The 23,159-nt window shown below is 43.7% G+C and overlaps 1 protein-coding gene across 8 annotated transcripts in view; it reads left to right on the forward strand.

Annotated features, from left to right (window-relative positions):
* SULF1 (sulfatase 1) overlaps positions 1–23,159 on the forward strand; it is a 194,829-nt gene that overhangs the window by 115,248 nt on the left and 56,422 nt on the right. For 5 of the 8 annotated variants that reach the window (XM_051844555.2, XM_051844551.2, XM_051844554.2 and 2 more), the window contains exons 5-7: positions 8,346–8,585; positions 17,643–17,794; positions 20,364–20,533. In XM_051844555.2, coding sequence (XP_051700515.1) covers positions 8,346–8,585; positions 17,643–17,794; positions 20,364–20,533 — 562 coding nt within the window. The remainder of the gene's footprint in view (positions 1–8,345; positions 8,586–17,642; positions 17,795–20,363; positions 20,534–23,159) is intronic. The other 3 variants (XM_051844556.2, XM_051844553.2, XM_070075146.1) reach the window with 1 other exon arrangement.

The raw sequence follows: 23,159 nt of genomic DNA on the forward strand, positions 1-23,159 counted from the left end.
TGAATTAGCTTTTTTGCTTTTTCCAGAACTTAAGAAATTTCTAAGGTTGTGCCTATACCCATAAATAGTTCATGTCTTTAGGCTAAAATAATGAGTGGAAAATTTATAAATTTTTTTGAATCTGGGAAAACACACACAGGAATGATCAACTTGAAGTTCGGGATGCAAGGTGCTTCTGGGGAATGATGCCAACCAAGAGCATCAACAGCATTCATTTTTATTTTAAAGATTAAAAAAAAACACACCTGAAGAACTGCAATCATGTTAAGCTTCAATAAAGACAGGGGATGCATTAATTATTCTATTATTCCACACAATTCAAATATTTTATACATCAAAAGGAAGAAAATCAGAAATTCTTGGGGGGACCTACATTTGTGACCTAGAGTGAAAGCTTTAGAGCCTTATAAAGACTTATTTTGTGTTTATTGGAAAGACAGAGTTACAGAGACAGAAGAAGAGACAAAGAGAGATATTCAATCCACTGGTTTACTCTAGGTGGCCACAACCTGGGCCAGGCCCAACGCCAGGAGCTCAGAGCTTCTTCCTGGTCTCCCATGTGGATGCAGGGGCCCAATAACTTGGGCTATCTTCTTCTGCTTTTCCCAGGCCATTAGCAGGAAGCTGGAATGGAAATGGAGCTGCCAGCGCTCAAACCATGCACATGGGATGCCAGCATCACAGGCTGATGCTTAGCCTCCTAAGCCATAATCCTAGTCCCTAGAGGCTTCTAAGCCTTTATCAAACAACCCCTTACTTCCACTCTGAGAAGCAAAATATTGAGCCATTTGGACCATTGATGTGACTCACTCTAGCATTTCTCATATTCTTAGGAAACTGGACTGGTGCTAACATCTAGGTAACACAGAGCCAATGGTTCTCTTGGACCACACGTGGAATTAAGTCACAGAGATACTTTGCATCTTGAAAGAAGTGGTCAACAAAAGGATCTTCCAAACAAAACTAGCCCACAGATGTGTGTTGCTTGACCAATACACTTTTCCAAATTAAGTCAATATTTTTAAAAATCAAGTTTTATACTGTAACAGAAACAAACAAAACCCACATTCCTAGTTTTCTTGAAAATCTAGAAGAATGAGGTCTTGCATTCCCAGGAAGGAGCCATCAGTTCAAAGTCTGAAGGGAAGTTACAGCTGCCCCTTCAGAAGGGGCGTTAAGATCCCCATCTCTCACTACTGTTCACCAACACCCATGCCAAGGAGTTATTGCTGTTTATCAAAGTGCCCGAATTGCTTTTTTGTAGGGAAAAGTTCCATAAACTGACATCTCTATTGAATGTAAAATTACAAAAAGACACAAAAGCCCTATGATGTTTCTTGTATCTGGCTGCCTCTACTTTGCCTACCTTATGTGTAGCCCTGTAGGCAGGCATTTTACCCTCCATTCCCATAAGTAACTCACCTCAGATTTCAATAGCTTTTTGCTCTATGGGAGAGAGTGGGCATTTTGGATCTTAGTGACCTGGAAACACTAGAGAAATTTATTAACTTTTCTCTTTCTCTTCCTCTCTCAACTTGTTTTTCTCTCAAGGTTTTAGCTGAGAGCATCTTTTTTTCCCTGTCAATTTTCTGGTTTTGGTAGAAAAAGTATCCCATTTTATATTATTTCCTTGTGCTTTTATAACTAAAATATTAAATAGCAACTTTAAATTTTATTTTTTATCTTTGTAAAGATTTTACTTATTTATTTGATAGACAAAGCTACAGAGAGAGAGAGAGAGAGAGAGAGAGAGAGAGAGAGAAAGGTCTTCCATCCTCTGGTTCACTCCCCAATTGGCCAAGCTGGGCCAATTCAAAGTCAGGAGCTGGGAGCTTCCTCCACATCTCCCAGATGGGTGCAGGGGCTGAAGCACTTGAGCCATCTTCTACTGATTTCCCAGGCCATAAGCAGAGAGCTCGATAAGACGAGGAGCAGCTGGGACACAAACCAGCATCCATATGTGATGCTGCTGCCTCAGGAGGAGGCTTCTATGAGTCATAATGATGACAATACTTTCTGATTTTTGAGATTTTTCTGGACACCACAAATAAGCTTGATGGAAAATCTAATGTTTAGCAATACCAAATATTGAATAATCTAGTGCTGGGATATTTGAGTTGGGAAAGTGAAGCTGTGTTTAACAGATCCATGGAACATGTCAGCTTGTCTTTGTGCTCTTGGTCATTCAAATGAGGGGATATTTTCCCCCTCCTGGACTTTTTCATGCTAATGAGTTGGGAATCAGATAGTTGGAGTGTGTAGAATAACTCACAATTCCTCACTGTGTTTTTTTATTGTTCATCTCTAACCCATCACATCACCATCCAAAAGCTGTCTCTTGAACCGTGACTTTTAACTTCACTCAAATAGCAACTGTAGTGGATCCTGCAGGATTCTGGAAAGTTGCAGTTTCCCTATTCTCAGACACTGCTGACCTGTTCAGCATCCTGGCCCAAGCCAGTTGCTGTCCCAGCATCCTCCACCTAGCTTGCTGGCACAATGGCAAACGTCCCCAGTCCCCGCCTGGAGCTCTGGCACTATGAGAGTGTTTCCTGGCAATCCTGGGACTCAGCTGTGTCCTGGACCTCCCCTTGCCCCAAGCCCGGCCAGAGAGCAGTGCCCTGCACTGGCTCCTCAGACCTAACTGCAGTAGTTTCATAGCATGTGTCAGGCTCCCACTCCACAGGACCATGGAAATCAACAAAGAATTCAGGCGTTCTGTTTGGGGATTGAGTAACAGTGCAGGTGGAGAGGGGAAGAATAGATTGATTTAAATGTAAGCCGGTATCAGCATTCTCAGTCTTAAAGCACAAAAAAGTTAGTTGCAGCTCTTATTCCACCATTTGGAATTCATATGTAAATTCCAGAGAAGGAGATGGAAGAAGCAGGAAAACTGACCGTGGTGGAATTGAGGTGAGAAGGGTGACATCACAGCCTCATTGCAACTCTCCTTGCAAGGAGTACCTTGATGCTGTCATGCCATTTGCTCCTCCGGGTCCCTACTAGCTAATCAGGACAGCTCCTATCAGCTCCATTTTGAAGATGAGAGATGCAAACCACAAGAAGTTAAAAGGGAGCAGCACTGTAGTGCAGCAGGCTAAGACGCTGCTTAGGACTCCCACATCCCATATTAGGGTGCCTGGGTTCAAGTCTCAACTCCACTGCGCTTCCAGCTTCCAGCTAATGCACACACTGGGAGGTGATGGTTCAACCGTTGGGTTTTTACTACCTAGTTAGAGACTCAAATTAAGCTCCTGGCTTCCAGCTTGAAGCTGGCCTAGCCAGGTCCCAGCTGTTGCAGGCATTTGGGAAATGAACCATTGGATGAAGATTTCCCTCTCTCTCTCTCTCTTTCTCTCTCTCTCTTTTTCTTTCTCTGTCACTGTCTCTCTCTCTCTCCTGTTTGCCTTTCAAATAAAATAACAGAGAATAAATGAATAAAGTAAAACTGAGCCTCTCTACCTGTAGGACAGAATAATTGACCCATCTGCTGCTCTCAACAGCTGTGAATGCATAATCATGAACTTTCTCACAGTCTGATTTTTTGGTAAATGTTGCCAATGAAAAATCAATGGTGCAATCACAGCAGCAATAGATACAATAGATACTGAGAAAGGCATTGTTATTGGCCAACATCAGTCACTGCACAGCCATAAAAAAGAAGGTGGTGCTTGGTGCTTTCCTTCCTGACACACACTAGCTGGCAGGATGAGGGGGCCCAGGTTGTTACACTGTGTCGTCTGTGTCTGCCCAGAGGCTCCAAGATCAGAGTCTGTGACTAACTCCTGTGTGTCAGCCCAGCAGCCCACTCCTCCCTCACCTGTACCTGAGCTCCTGAGATCATTTCAGCCATTAGAGGGCTGGAGGCAGCTGCGAGTGCCTGTCAGCATTCCCCAAGACTCCACATGAGCAAAAGATGAAGGGAAGCTGTAGGAAGTGAGACTTATCTAGACCGCGAGCTGGCATTTCTGTTTCTCAGTCTTGACAATGTCAGTGTCACAGCCAGCACTCAGCCTAGACAGAGCTGATCTCTGAGACAAACCACCCTCATTTGCACCTGGTCTCTGCTATGGGGGGGTCTGTATGGTCCTAGTCGTGTGATTTCACTCTTTCTACCTGAGTTCTATCATCCAGAATATGGCAAAAATAACTGGTGGTCCCCACCAAAAAGGGTTATTGTCAGGAGTAAGTGAAAAGGTGTGTGTTAAAAGAGTGTAGAAGAGTACCTGGCTGAGGGTAAGTGTGAAGTCAATGCTTCTCTTTCCTGTCTGGAGTGTACCTTAGACTTGGGAGCAGTCTCATCCATTTAGATGGCTCAAAAAGATCCACCCACTAAAGCGTCTTCCAACTCCAGGTTTCCTTGAATCTTCACTGACCTGGAATAGCTCTCCAGGTGTGGTCCATCCACAGGCAGACTCGGCATCACCTGGGAACTTTCTAGAATTGCAAATTCTTGAGCCCCATCCGAGAGTCACTAACCCCATATCTCAAAGTGGGCTCAGGATTCTGTGACTATAATCTACTCTCCAGGTGAGCTTAAAGGTGGACAAGCATTTTTTAAAGAAATTTATTTATTTTATTTCTTGAATGGCAGAATGACAGGGAGAGAGAGAGGTGGGAGAGGGAGAGAGAGTTTCCATCCATTAGTTCACTCGCCAAATGCCCACAACAGTAGGGGCTGAGCCAGGCCAAAGCCAAGATCCAAGAATTCCATCTAGTTTCCCATGTGGGTGATGGGGTCCAAATACTGGGAGACAATCACCTGTTACCTCATGGGCACATTAGCAGGAAGCAGGATTGGAAGCAGAGGTAGGACTCAATCCCAGGTACTCTGATATAGAATGCAGGCATCCCACCCAGTGGCTTAGCCTGCTGCATCACAATGCTGGCCCCCAAAAGTTGGATCAGAATAGCCTATTAGGATCTTCTCTTTACGGAGAACTAAGCCTGATGCCCACTTTCAGGCACCTCAGAGATGAAGCTGCGTTGTTCATGGTGGCTGCAGGGATCCAGTGTCGTCTTCTAGATGTGTGCACTGGGCCTTTGCAGAGGTTGCTGAACACACAGCTGATGCACAGACGGATGATCCTGAGAGTGAGAGAAGAGTCCTGACAGGGGCAGTCCCAGCAATTATCAATCAGGCTTAGCTTTAGCCTCCGTTTTTATATATTATTATACCCTTAAATCAGCTTTTCTTCTCCATTCCACATTTGTAGTCTGGATGAATCTGTAAACTGGAGCTTGCAGCTCTGTGATGCAGGACCTTCCAGGATGGCCTCCAGCTGCACCCTTTATTTATTTGAATTCAGCTAAGACTCATACAGGAAACTCGAAGAGCTCACCCTTTGAAATAGGCTATTAGGCAATAAAAATTCATCAGCAGGACTTGTTGTTTTCCCAGAATTCAGGATTCTCCAGTAAGTAACCACTGCAGATGTCTAAGTGGACAGAGGAGGGATGAGTGGACATCCTCAGCCTCTCTTCTTTCTCTCCTCCCTCTTCCACATCCCTCTTCATCCATTTATGTCCAGGACACTTCCTCTTGTTGATCAACCAACAGAGATGAGATGTAACCTTCCTTCCTTCTTCCCCTTCCTGTTCTTTCTCTCTTTCTTCTTTCATTCTTTCTATTTGAAAGGCAGAGAGACAGAGAAACAGAAACATCTTTCTTCTGCTGGTCCACTCTCCAAATGACTGCAACAGCCAGAATTGGGCCAGGCTGAAGCCAGGAGCCCAGAACTCAATCAACGACTTGAGCCATCATCTGCTGCATTCCAGGGTGTGCATTAGCTGGAAGCAGAAGCAGAGCCCAGACTCAACCCAGGCACCACATGGAGATAGGATGCAGGTGTCCCAAGCTATGGCTTAACTACTGCACCAAAGGCCCACCCAGAAGCACTTTTCTAAAATAAACTTCTTTGACCTTCTGTAGGGCAAATTGCTTTTCCGTTACTTCTTCACTACCAGTGAAACCATGCCTTTTCCAGCCTTCTTCCTGGGCTGAGAACTTTGAGGTTTCGGTCAACTCCCAGCCCTCTGAATCAGCACTGCATCGCCTGCATCTGCTCAGAGGCACAGTCCAGTCCAGGTTCCTCTCACCCAGGACTGGATGCCCTCAGTAACCTCTCGGCCTTCCCCCGATGGACCAGCCCTACGACCTCCTTAACCACATGCACTGTTGCCACAGCAACACCTCTCCTAGATGTTTTTCTCATGGCATATTCATGTATTGGCCAAAGGACCTACTTTGCCTTCATTTGTCCACTCTAGCAAATCTGAGTATCTCTGCCCAGTCTCCAAGCCATTTGCTAACCCTGGTCCCACATTTTGTCAAGAAAATTCTCCAGATCCTTTACCATGCCAGGTACTCAGTGTGTCATCCTTATCACTCTACCTGCCTCTTTTCTTTTTTTTTATAAGAGGTGCTCTTATCATGAGGCAGTAGGTTAAGCCATCACTTTTTTTTTAGATTTTTTAAAATTTATTTATTTGCTTGAGAGAGCTACAAAGAGAGGGAGAGACAGAGTAAAAGGCCTTCCATCTGCTGATTCACTCCCCAGATGGCTGCAAAAGCTGGAGCTACACCCATCCGAAGCCAGAAGCCTGGAGCTTCTTCCGGGTCTCCCACAGGGGTGCAAGGGCCCAAGCACTTGGGCCATCTTCCACTTTTTTCCCAGGCCATATCATGGAGATGGATCGTAAGAGGAGCAGCTGGGGCTTGAACTGGCGCCCATATGGGATTCTAGTGCTGCAGGAGGAGGCTTAGCATGCCATGTCACAGCACTGGTCCTCCAACTCCAGCGTCTCACACATGCCATCCTCCCTAGCCCCCAGCAGACACCTCACCCACCCCACATTGCTGCCCTCTTTTCCCCTTCATTTGTCCTCACATTGGCTTTCTAATCTCTTAGTAAGTATTCACTCCAGTCTCCTCTATTCTCACAGATACTGCCACATTCACCTTCTCACGGGTGTGTTGCTTTGCACATACCCCCAAATTATTTTTATATACAGATTCTGGCTAGGGAACTTAGTCCCAATGGCCAGAGGCAGAAAATTTTCCATTTGTTTTGATAATTCTATACATAGGGGACCAGCCCAGAGAGCTAAGAGTGATAGGATGTTCAGCATGAGGTCGGCACACACTTCATGTTATTCAGTGTTGATCCCCCGGAAGACTACAAGAGGAGAAGGAGCAGTGTGGAGTGCCCCCAGCTGAAGCCTATTTTAGGGGGCTCTAATAAGACCCAATTAGAAAACATCCTATGGTGTGTGAAGAGTAACTCTGGTATATGAAGGAGTCAGGCTAACTGTGACCTTTGGGACTGCCGTGTGCTTCTCCTCTGCTCTGAATGCCTGCCTGGTTTGCATTAGGATTTCCTCCCTTGCTGGAAAACATAGGCTTTCTCTCTCTCATTGGAAGAAGTGAGACCTGTTGGAAATCTACAGCTCCAGGATTCAAATGCAATGGCTTGGCTGTGGTGCTGTGCAGTGCAGTTCTTGACAAGTCCTGAAAAGACTATTGAATTCTGGCCTGTTCTTTTCTGCACTTTTGGATGTGTTTCAGCTGCAGGGTTTGGCTGCATAGAGTAATCAAAATCAATTTTTTTCTCTTCCTCAGCAATCCTAGGTTTCCATTTCACCCTTACAGTTAAAATGGGACATTTTTGCAACCATACAGATACTTCTGAATGCAATGCAAACAAACAACCAATCTTTAAAAAGTGCATGTATACAAGTCAAACTATAAACTGGTGATCATGTCAATGAAAAAAAAAAAAACCTGAGGTGCACACATTGATGAGCTCCCTCTGTGGTACCAAGTTACATTGAAGACCTTTTTTTTTTTTAATTAATACACTCATTTTGGAGGGACTTTTACTTAATAAGGATTTGTTTTTCTTTTCTTTCATGTTATTAAAATGCTCCATGTAGTAATCCCAGCAATGTCGGTGGCATTTTGTACATGTGGTGGGCTGGGAGTTTTGATGCTCCCTGTACCCGGCTATTGTTCTCCAGTAATCTTCAAAGGGCCACTAGCCTTTGAGTCTGCTGCGTATCTAAACTTCGAGCTTTCATTATCAGATTAGCCTGCATTTTTTTTTTCTTTGTGATTAAGGAAGGGGGAAGCTAAAATGTGCTTATTATTCTGCAAAAGACTTGAGAAGGTAGGATCCTTCATGTTTAATTTTGTTCTAGAAATGAGAGCTGATCAAATTATAGACTCCTTCCAGCCAGGGGAGGGAAAGTAATAAATCAGGAGAACAGAAGCACTGAGTGACACGAAACAAATGGGTCCCTGTGCGGTGCACCGCACTGAACAATGCCGGGATTGTGCCTTTCAGGGTCCCTGCAGGTCATGAATAAAACCAGGAAGATTATGGAACACGGAGGGGCCACCTTCACCAATGCCTTTGTGACCACACCCATGTGCTGCCCGTCCCGGTCGTCCATGCTCACGGGGAAGTATGTGCACAACCACAATGTCTACACCAACAATGAGAACTGCTCTTCACCCTCGTGGCAGGCCATGCATGAGCCTCGGACTTTTGCTGTATATCTTAACAACACTGGCTATCGAACAGGTAAGGGTGGCATTTCTGGCCCATGAACTTCTGGGAATATGAACTTCTTTCATGTGAAACAATGCACTATGTAATGCAATGTATGAACGTCCAACAAGACTCTCAATGGGAGTAGTGTAGCTTCTCTCTTCTCTACCTGTTGCCTCCCTACCCCATACTCTTTCTTGGAAAAATATACAAATGAGATCCCTTAGAGAAAAATCAAAACATTTCTCAGTAGACACAGTATGAAATTGCTGTAGGTACCCCATCAGAGCCTTCCAGCCTTTGGAATTTTCCAGAATAACTTGCAGTGGAAGAGTTTTTGTCTCATTTGCCTGCTTACTTCAGCCTCCTAACAATCAAGGGATCACGGCTCAGCTTGAGCCTTTTGTTAGATGTTAGTAAAGTCTTACTGTTTGTTTTCTTTTTGAAAATTTCTATTTATTTGAAAGGCAGTGAGACAAAGGCAGAGACAGAGACAGGTAAAGAGAGATCCTCTATCTGTTTGTTCATTACCCAAAAGCCCACAGCAGTCAGGGCTAGATGAGGCTGAAGCCAGGAGCCTGGAGCCTGGAGCCTGGATCCTTGGAACTCCAGTGCTTGAGCCATATGCTGCAGCCTCCCAGTGGATACATTAGCAGGAAACTGGAGTCATAAATAGAGCCAGGCACCCTGACATGAAATGCAGGCATCCCAAGTGGCATCTTACTCGCTGTACCAAATGCTCATTCCCTGTGATTGTCTTCAATAAGATAGTTATCAGGTGTTTTCACAATGCTTAGCACCCACCCCAGAGTACTGTGACCCAACAGATGATCGGAATTATCTATTGAATTAATTAATGACTGAATTAATAAACCAACAAGATATACCTTGTTGATTCACTTGCTTAGTCATTGACAATTAACAGAATTTGGAAAGTTTCTTTAGCTTACATCATGGTGGTTTGTAGGTCTTGAATGTTCACCTCCGTCTTCCAGGAAAGAAAGGTGTCCCAGTTACTATACTTACTGTCATTTACCCTACAAGGGGCCAGGAAAGAGTTGGTTGCTTGGTCTTTAAACAGTTGAGGACCTCTTTCACAAGGGGTCACAGTCATGTCAGTCTTTCTAGAAAGAAGCAATCCTCTTTCTGGTGCTATTCTCCTCGAAGCCCCCTTCTTTCCAGCTTTCTCTCAGATTTTCTGAGTTTTTCTTTGTGGAAGGAAATACTGATGCTGACAGAGGGGCTGCAGTGTCAAAGTGGAGTTTTTGGGTTTTTATTTTTCCTTCAGAATCATTTATCTATATTCTTAAGAATTATAGATGTCATCATTAAAGCTGGTTGTAAATGATTCTCAGGCCTATAGAGTATTTGGAAGGTTTAAAAGTAAAGGATTCCAGATAAATATTCTCTGAAATGTCTTTTGAAAATTAAGTTAATCTTTCCCACTGGACTCAGGAAATACATGGCCATTTACTTCTTTCCTGAGCATCCTGTGGGCACTTAATACTTGGTATTTATGGAATAAATTATTGATTGTGCATGTGATAGCAATGTCACTCGCTAACATTTTGAGATCTCTGCTTGCAGAAGCAGTTCCTCTCATGAATCTCCAGGGCATTTGCCTATGCTTGGGAAAGAAACTAGGTTACAGTGGGGTTACAGGGAGAGCCCTATCCTGAATGTGTTCTCTCACATTAGTGGTTTAAATTTATAGCATCTTTCATCTGAGAACTCTAAAGCAATTTGAAAATCCATCAAACATCCCTGTAGACGTTAAGTGTACTTGGCTCTGTTTTGTAACTGAGATGGGGATTTCAAATATTGTGTGACCAACCCAGAATCAGAATCAGAACTGCTGCCCTAATGCCTAGTTCCTGAGTTTAACCACCAAATTGCATTTGCTCATGGGAAGTGTTGTGTGAAATCAGTACCTTTCAACTCCCGGGCTCCCTATAATTTAATCCCTAGTGGCAGATATGGAGCTCCAAAGGGCGAGGACTTTCACCGCAGCCAGAGTGATATGAATGGTGTTTGTCATAAGAAGTAGAGATGTAGGGTGACAGAGAGCCCTCCCGGGACTTAGACCAGTCAACAAGGACTTGCCACTTTGGTTCAGGGCTGAATCAGCAAAGGAGTGAAAGGATTGGCAAGCTTTCATTGCTTACCTACTCCATACCAGGCATTTTAGCCAAGATATCTAACTTAATTCTTTTTTTTTTTTTTTTTTTTTTTTTGGACAGGCAGAGTTATACAGTGAGAGAGAGAGACAGAGAGAAAGGTCTTCCTTTTTCCGTTGGTTCACCCCCCAAAGTGGCCGCTGCGGCCTGCGCATTGCGGCTGGCGCACTGTGCCTGTCTGAAGCCAGGAGCCAGGTGTCTCCTCCTGGTCTCCCATGCGGGTGCAGAGCCCAAGCACTAGGGCCATCCTCCACTGCCTTCCTAGGCCACAGCAGAGAGCCGGACTGGAAGAGGAGCAACCGGGATAGAACCGGTGCCCCAACCAGGACTAGAACCCTGGGTGCCGGCTCCATAGGCGGAGGATTAGCCTAGTGAGTGCAGCACCGGCCCTACTTAATTCTTACAGCAAGATTTAAAGAAAGGATTCACCCATGTTACCAATAAAATCCAAGACTTCGGAGTACCCTCTAAAGTCACAGGTTCATCAGCTCAAACTCTTTCCTCTTTCATTGTTATTCCTTTACATATTATTCTGTCCTGCTTCATTCCAACTTGCCTTATAGACATACACAAAAATACCGCAATACTGAACAATAAAGGCCTTGGAAAATAGAAACAAAGAGTAGAATTAGAGTCAAGGCCACAGTTCGCTTATCAACTGTATGCCATGGAATTTTAGGGAAAAGCTGCATTTTTGGAATGAAGCTTCAAGCTATTAAGAGTGAAAATGGAAATACTCATTGCAAAGCTTGCTGGGTCAAAGGATAAAAACAAACTAGTTGCATCTAGGAAGCTTAGTATATCCTGGTATTTCTTTTTTTTTGACAGGCAGAGTGGACAGTGAGAGAGAGAGACAGAGAGAAAGGTCTTCCTTTGTCGTTGGTTCACTCTCCAATGACCTGGCTGCCGCGGCCAGCGCACCGCGCTGATCCGAAGACCAGGTACTTATCCTGGTCTCACATGGGGTGCAAGGCCCAAGGACTTGGGCCATCCTACACTGCACTCCCTGGCCACAGCAGAGAGCTGGCCTGGAAGAGGGGCAACCGGGACAGAATTCTGCGCCCCGACTGGGAATAGAACCTGGTGTGCCGGCGCCGCAAGGCGGAGGATTAGCCTAGTGAGCCACGGCGCCGGCCTGGTATTTATTTCAATAATATTGTAGTGTATGCTTCCTTATGACAAAATGAAAGAGCTTTACTAAACTCAGAGATAAATTAGTTCAATTGCCTTATGGCTTGAGAAGCAAACTTATACCCCAAATAATACTGAAGGGACAGATCTAATGTTCTAACCGGAAGAGAAGACACCAGGATTTTAGTCTTCAGGGTGCTTTCTGGTATAGCACCTGAACGTGGAGGATTAGGTGAAGCACCAGAGGCTTTCCTGATGAGAACTGTCAGTCTTTGTCCAGCCCAGTGAGCCTGCTTCAGTCAGGAGGTTTTCTCCTGGAAAGATGTCTGAGTCGAAACTCAGGGGTTTAATAATGGAATTTATAATGACTCATCCCCCAAAATAAAGGGAGTTCTCTAAGGGCAATAAAAACCCAAAGCACTTACATGGAGAGGAAAAGAGAATGGACACTCAGGAAAATAAATTTCTATTTGCTTATTAGTAAATCTGAAAGATGAAGAAGTGGAGAGAATAAAATGGCAGTGATCTATATAAAGTTTGAATTTCTATCTGATGTGAAAACATTAAAGCATCTCAGATAATTAGGAAATGAAGAGGTCTTTTTGAGAACAGTTCTTGATCCAATCATGGACTATGACCCATTCAAAAATACACAAACACCTAAATATGCTAGGAATCCTAGGAAATTAGGAGAGTCAGTGAGTGGCTATTAAACCTGCATAATTATTCATGAGACACGAACCTAATGGAGGAATGCCAATACATAAAGATTGTATTGTTTTCCTAATAATGAAAACATTATTTGGAACACTTAGCTGCAAGTCTAAGAAAAACAATGAGGGAAGCTGAAATATGTGTTTTACATAAACATCCATCTAAGGGAAAAGCACAAAGCGGCCATAAGTTTTATGAAGAACAACTCAGAGCAGACAAATTACTAAGAGGCTTATTTTGGGTGGTATCCAGAATACATGGGTTTAAATGAATTGAATTGATCCAATATTATATTTACTATTGTATGACATGATTTTTCTTTTTCAGAACTGAGGCATATTTTTGGACTGGCTGTAGTCTAAATTTTTCTAACTTTACTCATGGAAAATATGAGTCTGCAAGAGCTTAACCGATCAAGAAGGGAAAAATACAGTAACATTGTTACTGCACTTCATGTTCTGACAAGTGAAGTGGGAATGATACTGATTATCTATCAGAAAAATGAATATCTTGCCTGGAGTCTGCTCTAAACTTCCTAGTTCAAATTTCTTCTGAAGGTGTAGATGTTAGTACAAATCTTGGCATAAATGCTACAGTAAAACTAATTAGTCCCAATCAAAAGGCAGCATCAAGTCTAAGAGAAAACCCTAAGCTGAGACTGGGTGTTGATGTCGCATGCTACTCTGCCCATCTTTTGTTTCAAGGACTTTCCAACCCATGTAGCACAGAGATTGCCCTAGAATGATTCCTACAGTCTCCTTCCACTCCAAAACTATATTGTAGCTTCATTATACTCACTGTACTGATTATATTGACTGGTTTAAAAACTGCAGTGTTCAAATTACAATCATAAAACATGATATACAGAATCACATATGAATTAAATTTTAGTTTCACTAACTAATTCTTCTTCACATTACTGGAGTAGAAAGGGCAATATTTAATAGATATCTGCAAAAAAACCCATTTTATAAAGGATTTTTTGTAATAAATGAATCAACGAATGCATCTACGGTCTAATCCTGTGTCTTCATACATGAAAAAATTATAATATGCTAGCAAATTTATTAATTTGTTCTCTTATATGGGATTTCTAAAATGCAGAGTCCACTTAAAGTAAGATAGACTAATATTCTTATTTTTGTGCATTATGGAATTATAGACATTTTATAAGTGAAAAACCATAAGTACAGCATATATTTATTGACCCATAGTGTGTTTAGAATTATACTGGATACTAGGATATGAAGAGTTTTAAAGTAATATTCCTGTCTTTAGAAGACTTACCAGCTAGTTGGGGAAACCAGACTTCAATACTGACATACATCGTCATTTTAATATGGTTCAAAATTATGTCTACTTATGGGGACTACTGTGAAATCCTGCCACCCCAAATCTATCAGTTGCATGTAGTAAAAACTCAAATAATATATTCATTAACCCATTGAATATATAGTTTGAGGTGTTAAATAAGATTTGCATTCTCTGCACTGTCAGATCTTTTGTGTAGTGACTATTGCTCACTTAAAAATAAATGCCTTTTCTTCTAATAGTTCAAGGAAATTCTTCTGAAGGTTATGTAACAAGTAGTTCTAGGCAGAAATAGTGTGGCCTACAGCCAGCAATAATTATAATTAGGTCTTTCTCCCTGTCTCCCAACCCCCTTCCACTTTCTGAAACAGCTGGGAGGAGAATGATGTCCAAAAACCGGTCAACATCATGTTAACTATGCATTCAGATAGCAGTAGTTGCCACTGCCAAAGGATAAAAAAAATCTTCCAGCTACCCATAACTTATCCACAGACATCATGGCAGCCCAGGCTAGCAAGCGAAGTTCACCTTAGGGAGGGAGAGACTTAATACATGCGGAGGAAAAGAATTAGAAGTCCAGATAATCAGTTGCAGAGTGCTGCCAGGAAGCACGATGCTGAAAAAGGCCAAGGTGATTACAAATGAGTCTCAGTGTCACAAGGCAATAGCAACCAAAAAGAGAGGCTGCAGGAACTTGAGATTGACAGCGTTGGGTGCCGCATCGTGACGCATGGGGGCCTGGTCTCTTGGAGCGAGTGCAATGGGTGAGGGCACATCTGGAATACGGAGTGCATTCTTCACACTCCATTAACACAGACACCAAAAACCTGGAGGGAGTTCTGAAGCAAATAACAGGGACTATTAAGAGACTTGAAGGAATAGTTTACAAGGGAAGGATTAAGGCAAAGGGTGATGGCCATGGCAATGGGTAGCAAACAGTACAGAATTACCTCAAAAGTAAAACAATGAGGGAAGGGCACGAACGACTCGCTGTCTTGACATAGGGGAAAGTCCACTAAAAATAGCAGGAAAAATTGAAAAACAAATTAAGCAAGAAAATGTTATGCCAAAGAGGGAAGATGTGCTGCCACAAAATAAACCCCACTGGGGAACCATGTGTAACCTGTCGAGAGATGTTTGCAAATGGCCTAGAGCCCAATTTGGTAGCACTGCAGGATGGTAAATTATTTACCGTGGAAAGACAGAGCCAAAAGGATGATGCTAAGACTCATACTCGCAGCACTTGGCCAGCGCTGGTTAGGAGCCTGGCGTCACTTATAGGTACTTTACATCTGGACTCATTTCATCCTCGCCACAAGCCCACTGCCGTTACCCTTCTCGTGCCCTGGCATTGCAGCGGGGAGTTGGAGGAGAGGGGTGAATCGATGGGTAGCCAAGGAGCGGAGCCAGGATTTGAACCTAGGCAGGCTGGCACTGGGGGTTCCAAGCTAAATCTCTCTGTTTATTTCCCTCTTTGAAAATAAAAGGAGGAGAAAACAGGGATAATCCCACCCCAGACGAGGAGGAGCCCAAAGGAAAGAGCAGGACCAGACGAAGCTCAAAGCTCTGGGCAACAATCCCCTTCTGAGCTGACCGTGACTGGGCATGGCCTTGGTGTGGCGCCGGCCACCCCAGCTCACGTTGCTTTTGGTCAGAAAAGGAAAATCACTCTGTGGTTCTATGTGGAAAGGTCGCTGAGCCTGTAAAGACAAGAACCCGTCATTAGAAGAGCTTCTCCTGTGCCTGGGCAGCCCAGAGGGAACCCTGACTCATCCGGCGGGAGACTCGCTGACACTTGGTCCTACACCCAGCACCCAGCACCCCACCCAGGGGCCTCCGGGATCCTCCAGCTGAGGGCTGCATTGACTCACTTATTCATTCATTCAACAAATAAGCACTGTCATGATTCTCAGTCCAGGCTCTTTTCAAAGAAAATAAATATAAAAAGAAAAGCTAAGGCAGGTGTTGTACACGGTGCGTTAGCTGCTCGAGACACCCATGTCCAAGGTCGGAATGCTTGGGTTATAGTCCTGTCTCTGCTTCCCATCCAGCTTCTTTCCAGTGAACACGTTGGGAAGCAGCAGATGATGGTTCCGGTACTTGGGCCTCTGCCACCCACGCGGGAGACCTGAGTTGAGTTCCCAGCTCCTGGCTTCAGCCTCAGTTGTCCAAATTCGAGGAGTGGTCTAGCAGATTGCTGCTTTCACTCAGTCTCTCTCTCTTTAGACTATAATTCAAATGCAAACCTGAAAATTTTAAAGTCCAGAACTTGCAGAATCCCCAAAATATATTGGGTCCAAGAATCCCAGGTCAAGAAACAAGTGAGGGGCACAGCAAGTTAAGCTGCTACTTGCAACACTGGCATCCCATATCAGAGGGCTGGTTCCAGTCCTGACTACTCTGCTCCAATCGAGCTCCCTGCTAATGTGCTTAGGAAAACAGTGGAAGATGGCCCAGGTACTTGGGCCCCCAGCCACCCACATGGAAAACCCAGATGGAGTTCCTTGCTCCTGGCTTTGCCTTGACCCAGTTTCAGCAGTTGTGGCCATTTGGGGAATGAACTAACAAATGGAAGTGCTCTCTCTCTCTCCCCACCCCATCTCTCTCCTCTCTCTGCCATTCTGCCTTCCAAATAAATAAATAAATCTTAAAAAAATATTAAAAATGTGAAATCTTTCCAGGGCCTTTTTTAGTGCACCATGGCATTTTTTTGGCCTGGATACTTCTAAACTCATAATGTCTATAGGAACTCCGTGTCGCTAGAATTTTTCATCAGCAGCAGTAGATGTGCATGTTCATAAAACACACATAACAGGGCCGACACTGTGGCAAAGTAGGTTAAGCATCCACCTGCAGTGCCGGCATTGCATATGGGAGCCAGTTCGAGTCCCAGCTGCTCCACTTCCAATCCAGCTCCCTGCTGCTGGCCTGAGGAAGTAGCAAAGATGGCCCAAGTGCTTGGGGCCCTGCAGTCATGTGGGAGACCTGGAAGAAGCTCCTGGCTCCTGGCTTCGGATGGTCCCAGCCCCAGTTGTTGTGGCCATTTGGGAGGTAAACCAGCAGATGGAGATGGAAGACTTTCTCTCTCTCTCTCTCTCTCTCTCTCTCCCCCTCTCTCTGTCTCTCTCTTTCTCTTTCTCTCTGCCTGTAACTATGCCTCTCAAGTAAATAAATAAGTCTTAAAAAAAAAACACAGACATAAACATAAATGCCCATGGTACAAAATACCTTGGACATACAAACCCTAACCATACCCCATAAAAGTTGGGTTGACCATAGTTCCCTGGTTAAGAAAAATTGTAACCTTTGGATACGTAAAAACAAAAACAAGCTTTTTTCCCTAGTATTTTTATAATTCACAAATAGGAAACTTTTTTTTCTCACAAAGACTGAACTTTCAGTTCTCCAGTATGGCCTCTCGGATTATTATATGAACTTGACAAAAGAGTATATTTTGGTTTTATTCCAGTAGGACCATGGGTAATAAATTCACTCAGAGTGCCATGATCATTATGGTGATTTTATTGAACTCTAATCCGTGTACTTGGGTACTACTTATATTTATCCAAAAGGAAAATGTGTATATGTCACTTTGCCAAAGGATCAGAGTATTAAACTAATATTATTTTGGTGTTACCATTACCTAGGTTAACTTTTCTTTGAACATTCTCTATTACAGGTCATAATTTCAGTTTATGCATTTACTTATGATTAGTCATTTCATATGAGAAAATAATCCTTCTTTTCCCCATTGCAGCCTTTTTTGGAAAATACCTCAATGAGTATAATGGCAGCTACATCCCTCCTGGGTGGCGAGAATGGCTTGGATTAATCAAGAATTCTCGTTTCTATAATTACACTGTTTGTCGCAATGGCATCAAAGAAAAGCATGGATTTGATTATGCAAAGGTAATTTTCAGGCACTTTTACACTGCATCAATTTACTTTGTGCATAATGGGGGAAAGCCATTTTCAGTGAGTTACAGTATCCACAAGATTGGCTTTCTGTGTTCTCACAATGTTACAATAAGAAATTTTAAGGTAATTGTAAACTCCAGGCAAGAAAAAAAAAAAACTAGCAAGGAACACTGCCTTTGAATAGTGATTTTTTTCCCCTCATTAGGATAAAAGGCAATCAGCCTTTGATAAAAGAATCATCAAGAAGAGCATAGATCCTTCGCTCTGTCCTGTGATGGTTTTTGTTTGCCCTTCTCTGGATGACTGGTCCACCTAATCAAATGCCCATCGTGTAGTGTTTTAGTTTGCATTGGGGCAAAACTACATTTTGCCCATGACTTCAGATTTAGAAGTAAGAATAAGAGCAGACATGCGCAATAGTTAAAGGTTGGGAAACCGCATTCCTTGCTTTTACTCCTATCTGAGTAAAAGCATGCCCATGGCAGCAAGAGTTCACCGAACTCTCTGAGTCCACCGTCCTAGGATTCCCAAATCAGTTCATAGAAACTGAAACTGACAGGTCCCATGGTTCTCAAACAAATGAATCCCAGATTTGACTTGAAAATTCACAAAGATTTTATGGTTGTAAACTTGAAATTTAAAAATGTCTGGATTCTAAGAGTGAAGGGGAAGTTTAAGGAATTCATGCAGGCAAGGAGTCTTTGGAAAGTCCATGGGAAATGTGCTTCACAACAGAGTTATGCATGGGTTTCAAATTTTTTGCACCAAAATACACACCTTTTAAAATTCTGCTTTCCATGAACTTTTTGAATCACCTTACCTTCGAATTTAGCCTGCTAATTTGTCTAAAATATCCCCCTTTCTTTCTCACCACAGCATTTTTCTGAAAGAAGCTAAAAATCCATGTTAGCTAGCAACCCCTTCCAACTGGCTGGAAATCGGAAAGAGGGAACTTGATTTACTGCTGGCACGTGGCTGTCTTTGTGCTTGGTCTGCTTTGAGCACAAGGGACTGGGGAGAGTTAGGTGTGAATCCCACTCTCTCATACCCTTTGGAAAACAATGAATGCAAATGAATTCGCAAACATGGCTAATGGACTTCCAAACTCATCAAAGTTGAGCCTTGGCAGGGACCTTGGGGGCAAATGTGAACAACATGAACGACACCGTCCTCATTTTAAAAAATGAGGAGGAAGCCCGGAGTGGTTGAGCCACTCACTCACCGTGGGTCATTTCCCACTGCATGCAACGGATGTGTGCCACATGCACTAATTGTCACCGCTATCATCTCTAACTGTGGGGATGCTTTTCAGGCTCCTTGTTCAAGCTATTAACCTTTCATTCCCTGTTGTCCTAAGGAGAGCAAAGTAATCAAGATTCTCTCCAAATACTAAATCAGCGTAACTTGTTCATTATCACAGCTGATTAAGTGTCAAAGACAACTGTGTCCGGAAAGAATATCTATCTTTTTTTTTTTTCAGTGAGGGAAGGAATGAAACAGACACCCCGACAGAAGAAGGGGACAGCCTGTGGTCTTGTCCTCACCATGACATGTGACACAGATTTGTCCCTCTAGCACTGCTTTTGCAGCTGTTCTGGTCCTTAAATCCACAACATGTGATTAGCTATGCCTGGAAGTCTTTGCCATTGTGAACATGGCCCGGGACTTTCTGAATAAAGTTTATACTGGAGCTCCAGGCCAATGATACACACTTAGAGGAAGCAGGTGGTTTAATTTAAGTTTTCATCTTTCCTTTTCATTCCATTTCCCCTCTCCCCCTTACAGACTGGAAGCAGCCCCCGACTGTGGGTTAAGTCATTTTATTAGTGAGTCGGGCTCTAATCCCAGCAGCTGTATTACTTTAGTTGTGCAATTAACACAGTATAATCTGCAGGAAATCAACTGCTCCCCATATTTAAGAGTTTCAAGTAAATTAATTGATAAAACGTTGCAAGCTTTTCCCTATGCTCGGGGATTTTTTTTCCATGGCTATGATTAACAATCATTGTTTAATTTTCATAGTTGAATTTGCAATTGGAAGAGAAAATCCTTTCTTGTGTTTGTGCACTTGTGTGTGTGTGTGCGTTTGGGTGTCCGTGTGTGTGTGTCCTGCAACTGTGGACTTGAAGTGGGCGTGGGTGCTTCCTGCCCTTGAAGTAATTAAATTTTTTGCCAACGAATTACATCAACGAAACCTGAGCATGAACTACATATCCGGTGTTTCATGTGTGCAAGCGCTTGCATTGCCAGATCTGTGTATTATCATGGGCACACTTGACTTGCCTTTTTTTTTGTTTGTTTGCTTTCCTAACTATTAAGGTGTATGTTACTTAAGCTACATTTTTAGCATATCACCGAGCTAGCCACCCTAGGAAACCCTGGGAACTGGTTTTCTCTTTTCATGAAGATGTTTTGCTGCCTTGAAAGGAAGGACCCATTTTCCTTCTTGCTTTAGGCATTCCCTCTGCAGCGAGTCCCTTCTGAGGAGAGCAGTATTCAAATGTGATCTGATAACTGTCACCTTTTGTAATTGTTGTTTTGTGTCAAATGTATGTTTCAGGACTACTTCACAGACTTAATCACTAACGAGAGCATTAATTACTTCAAAATGTCTAAGAGAATGTATCCCCATAGGCCCATTATGATGGTGATCAGCCACGCTGCGCCCCACGGCCCTGAGGACTCGGCCCCACAGTTTTCAAAACTGTACCCCAATGCCTCCCAACACATGTGAGTAATAACCGGGACGCTGCCACCTGCCGCGGGGAACATGGCCCCTTCCTTCCCTAACTTCTACCCCATGTCCTCCCACACTGCACATCCACAAGGCAGGACCGCTGCCTCCTCCTGATGAAAATAAGGGGTTTTCTTAGGAATCAGGTTTCCGACATTTGCATGTAGTGTACTGGAAAGGAAGAGCCTTGTGGAGGGTGGATGGGGACAGTTTTTATCAAGGGTTTTCTTCTGTCGTTTTAAATCAAACAGCAGAACTTTAGAAAACATGTATCATGAAAGAAAAAAAGTGATGCATGGATTTTCAATTTGGGGGGCACCAATAGAAACTTCTCCTTTCATTACATTTTCCATGAAGTCCCCTCATATTCATGAGTCGGATCCAGTAATAATAAATAGTCCAATGGTATGTTTTTCATAGCCACAGAGTGGCGACCCTGGGTCTGGCTCTAGAAACATAGGTTTATTTTCTAGGCAAATTCTGCAGCAGCTTTGCTGCAGATGTATCATGAGGATTGCTTGCAGGAGGCAGCTTGAGTGGTTTGTCCAGGAGGCCTTCCCAGGTCACAGCTTTAAAATAACCTGATGTTTCTTTCTGAGAGGCAGGAGAATCAGAGGGGGCAGGTGGGGGGGGGGGGGCAGCGAGCTGGGCTGCTGCTGTTGGGGGTTGGTGGCAAGGAGGTGAGCCAGAGAGCAGAGAGCTGTAGTATGCAAAGGATTCTCACCGGCCAACGCTGTAATTATCTGGGGGCTTTGGAAGTAAAGAAAATGATTTTGTTGTTGCCGCTGTGGACACAGCCTACTCCCAGCCATTGCCAAAAGCATGCTTGTCCACACAGAGCACTTGGATCTGTCTGCTGGAAGTTTGGTCATGAAAGAGGCAGAGAACAGGGAATTAATATCTGTTTCTCTTACCACTACACCTTCAAAATTGGTTTCTTTTTTTTAACACTTTTTTAAAGATTTTATTTATTTATTTGAAGGCAGAGTTAGAGAGAGGGGGAGAGAGAAAGTGAGAGATCTTCCATCCACTGGTTCACTCCCCATAATGGCCACAATGGCCGGAGTTGCGCCGATCTGAACCCAGGAACCAGGAGCTTCTTCTGGGTCTCCCATATGGGTGCAAGGGCCCAAGGACTTGGGCCATCTTCCACTGCTTTCCCAGGCCATCAGCAGCGAGCTGGATTGGAAGTGAAGCAGCCAGAACTTGAACTATGTGAGATGCCAGCACTGCAGGCGGCGGCTTTACCTGCTACACCACAACGCCCACCCCCAGAATTGGTTCTTAATCTGTTTGTGCTTCTACACCATCCCTTTTCATCCACATGGATTTTCTAGCCAAGATCCCCAACGGACAAAAGCTCTATGACAATAGATACAGGGGTGCCCTGTTTACTGGCCATCCCATGTCCCTGGGAGACCCCTTTCTTTACGTTTTTATTTTGTAGAACTCATTCGCTGAAGATTTCTTGTCAGTGACCTCTATCACACCAAATGTTTAGACTCAAAAGAAGTGGGTCAGAGCTGGCTTGAGACAGGAGCTAACAGTATTGATGCAGACAGGGTGGGGAACCTACTGAGAGTGCCCAGGATCTTAGAGGATGGGAGTGTTTTAATGCATAAAGTATTCTCAACACACAGAGAAGGTTGTCCCAGCCATTGGGGAGTATGGCCTGAATGAGCCATTGTGTTTTGGAATCAGCTCCACGGGCAGACACACAAGCCTCTGACAACCTTACCCTACATTTCACCCTGGCGATCAGCTTCCTGCCACTAAATTCACAAATAAAGCTCATGAGTGGGGAGTGGCTCTCCATTACTGCTTACGCATTTACTAACCCACCGACTCAATGAGAGGAGAAGATTTTGCAGTGAAAACCCATCTGTTCCCTTTTCTTTTGAAGCAGAAATGTGGTTGCCCTTGTACAACCATAAACCTTACAGGTGTTTCCCTCGGTTTGAGGAGAGGGCTTGACAAAAATAAAACATTGTTTTGTGGTTCCTTAGAAGTCAGCCTGCTTTTGAAGCTTCCAGGCCAAGTCCCAAGACCATGGGAAGATCAGGTGCACGTCAAGGGGTTCTGACAGCTCTGTGGCGTAGACAGACAACTGTATGAGGAGCATTTGCACAGTTCTCAAGGCCTGAAATTTTAAAAAGCATCTATGATGCCAACAGTGAAGAGTTTATTGCATTCCACAAGTATTTATGAGAGCAGCTTGGGACATGGTATATCGCAGCAGTGGTATAGGCCTGAGGAAGACACAGTCACTAACATTTAGCAACTGGTATGCTAAGAGATTGAGAGACCAGGGCCCACAAAGTCACCAGGGTTTGTTAATCAGTTTTTATTGAAACACAGCCAGGCTGATATCCTTAGACGTTGTCTGCAACTGTTTTTGCAATATAAAAGCCAAGTTGAGTAGTTGTGGCAGGTACCATGTGACCTGCAATACCTAAAATATTCGCAATCTGATCCTTTGCAGAGTACGTTTGCGCTAACCTCTGCTCTTGGCAGATGGCCAGCTAGTCATATAACCAGTAGTCCCAGAAGTGGTAAGTTTAGAGCAGATATTCATGGGACCGTGGAATTTTGGAGGGCAAACTATTCACTGCATTTGGGGGG

Source organism: Oryctolagus cuniculus, chromosome 6 (genome assembly GCF_964237555.1).
Source record: "Oryctolagus cuniculus chromosome 6, mOryCun1.1, whole genome shotgun sequence".
In the NCBI taxonomy this organism is placed as follows: Eukaryota; Metazoa; Chordata; class Mammalia; order Lagomorpha; family Leporidae; genus Oryctolagus; species Oryctolagus cuniculus.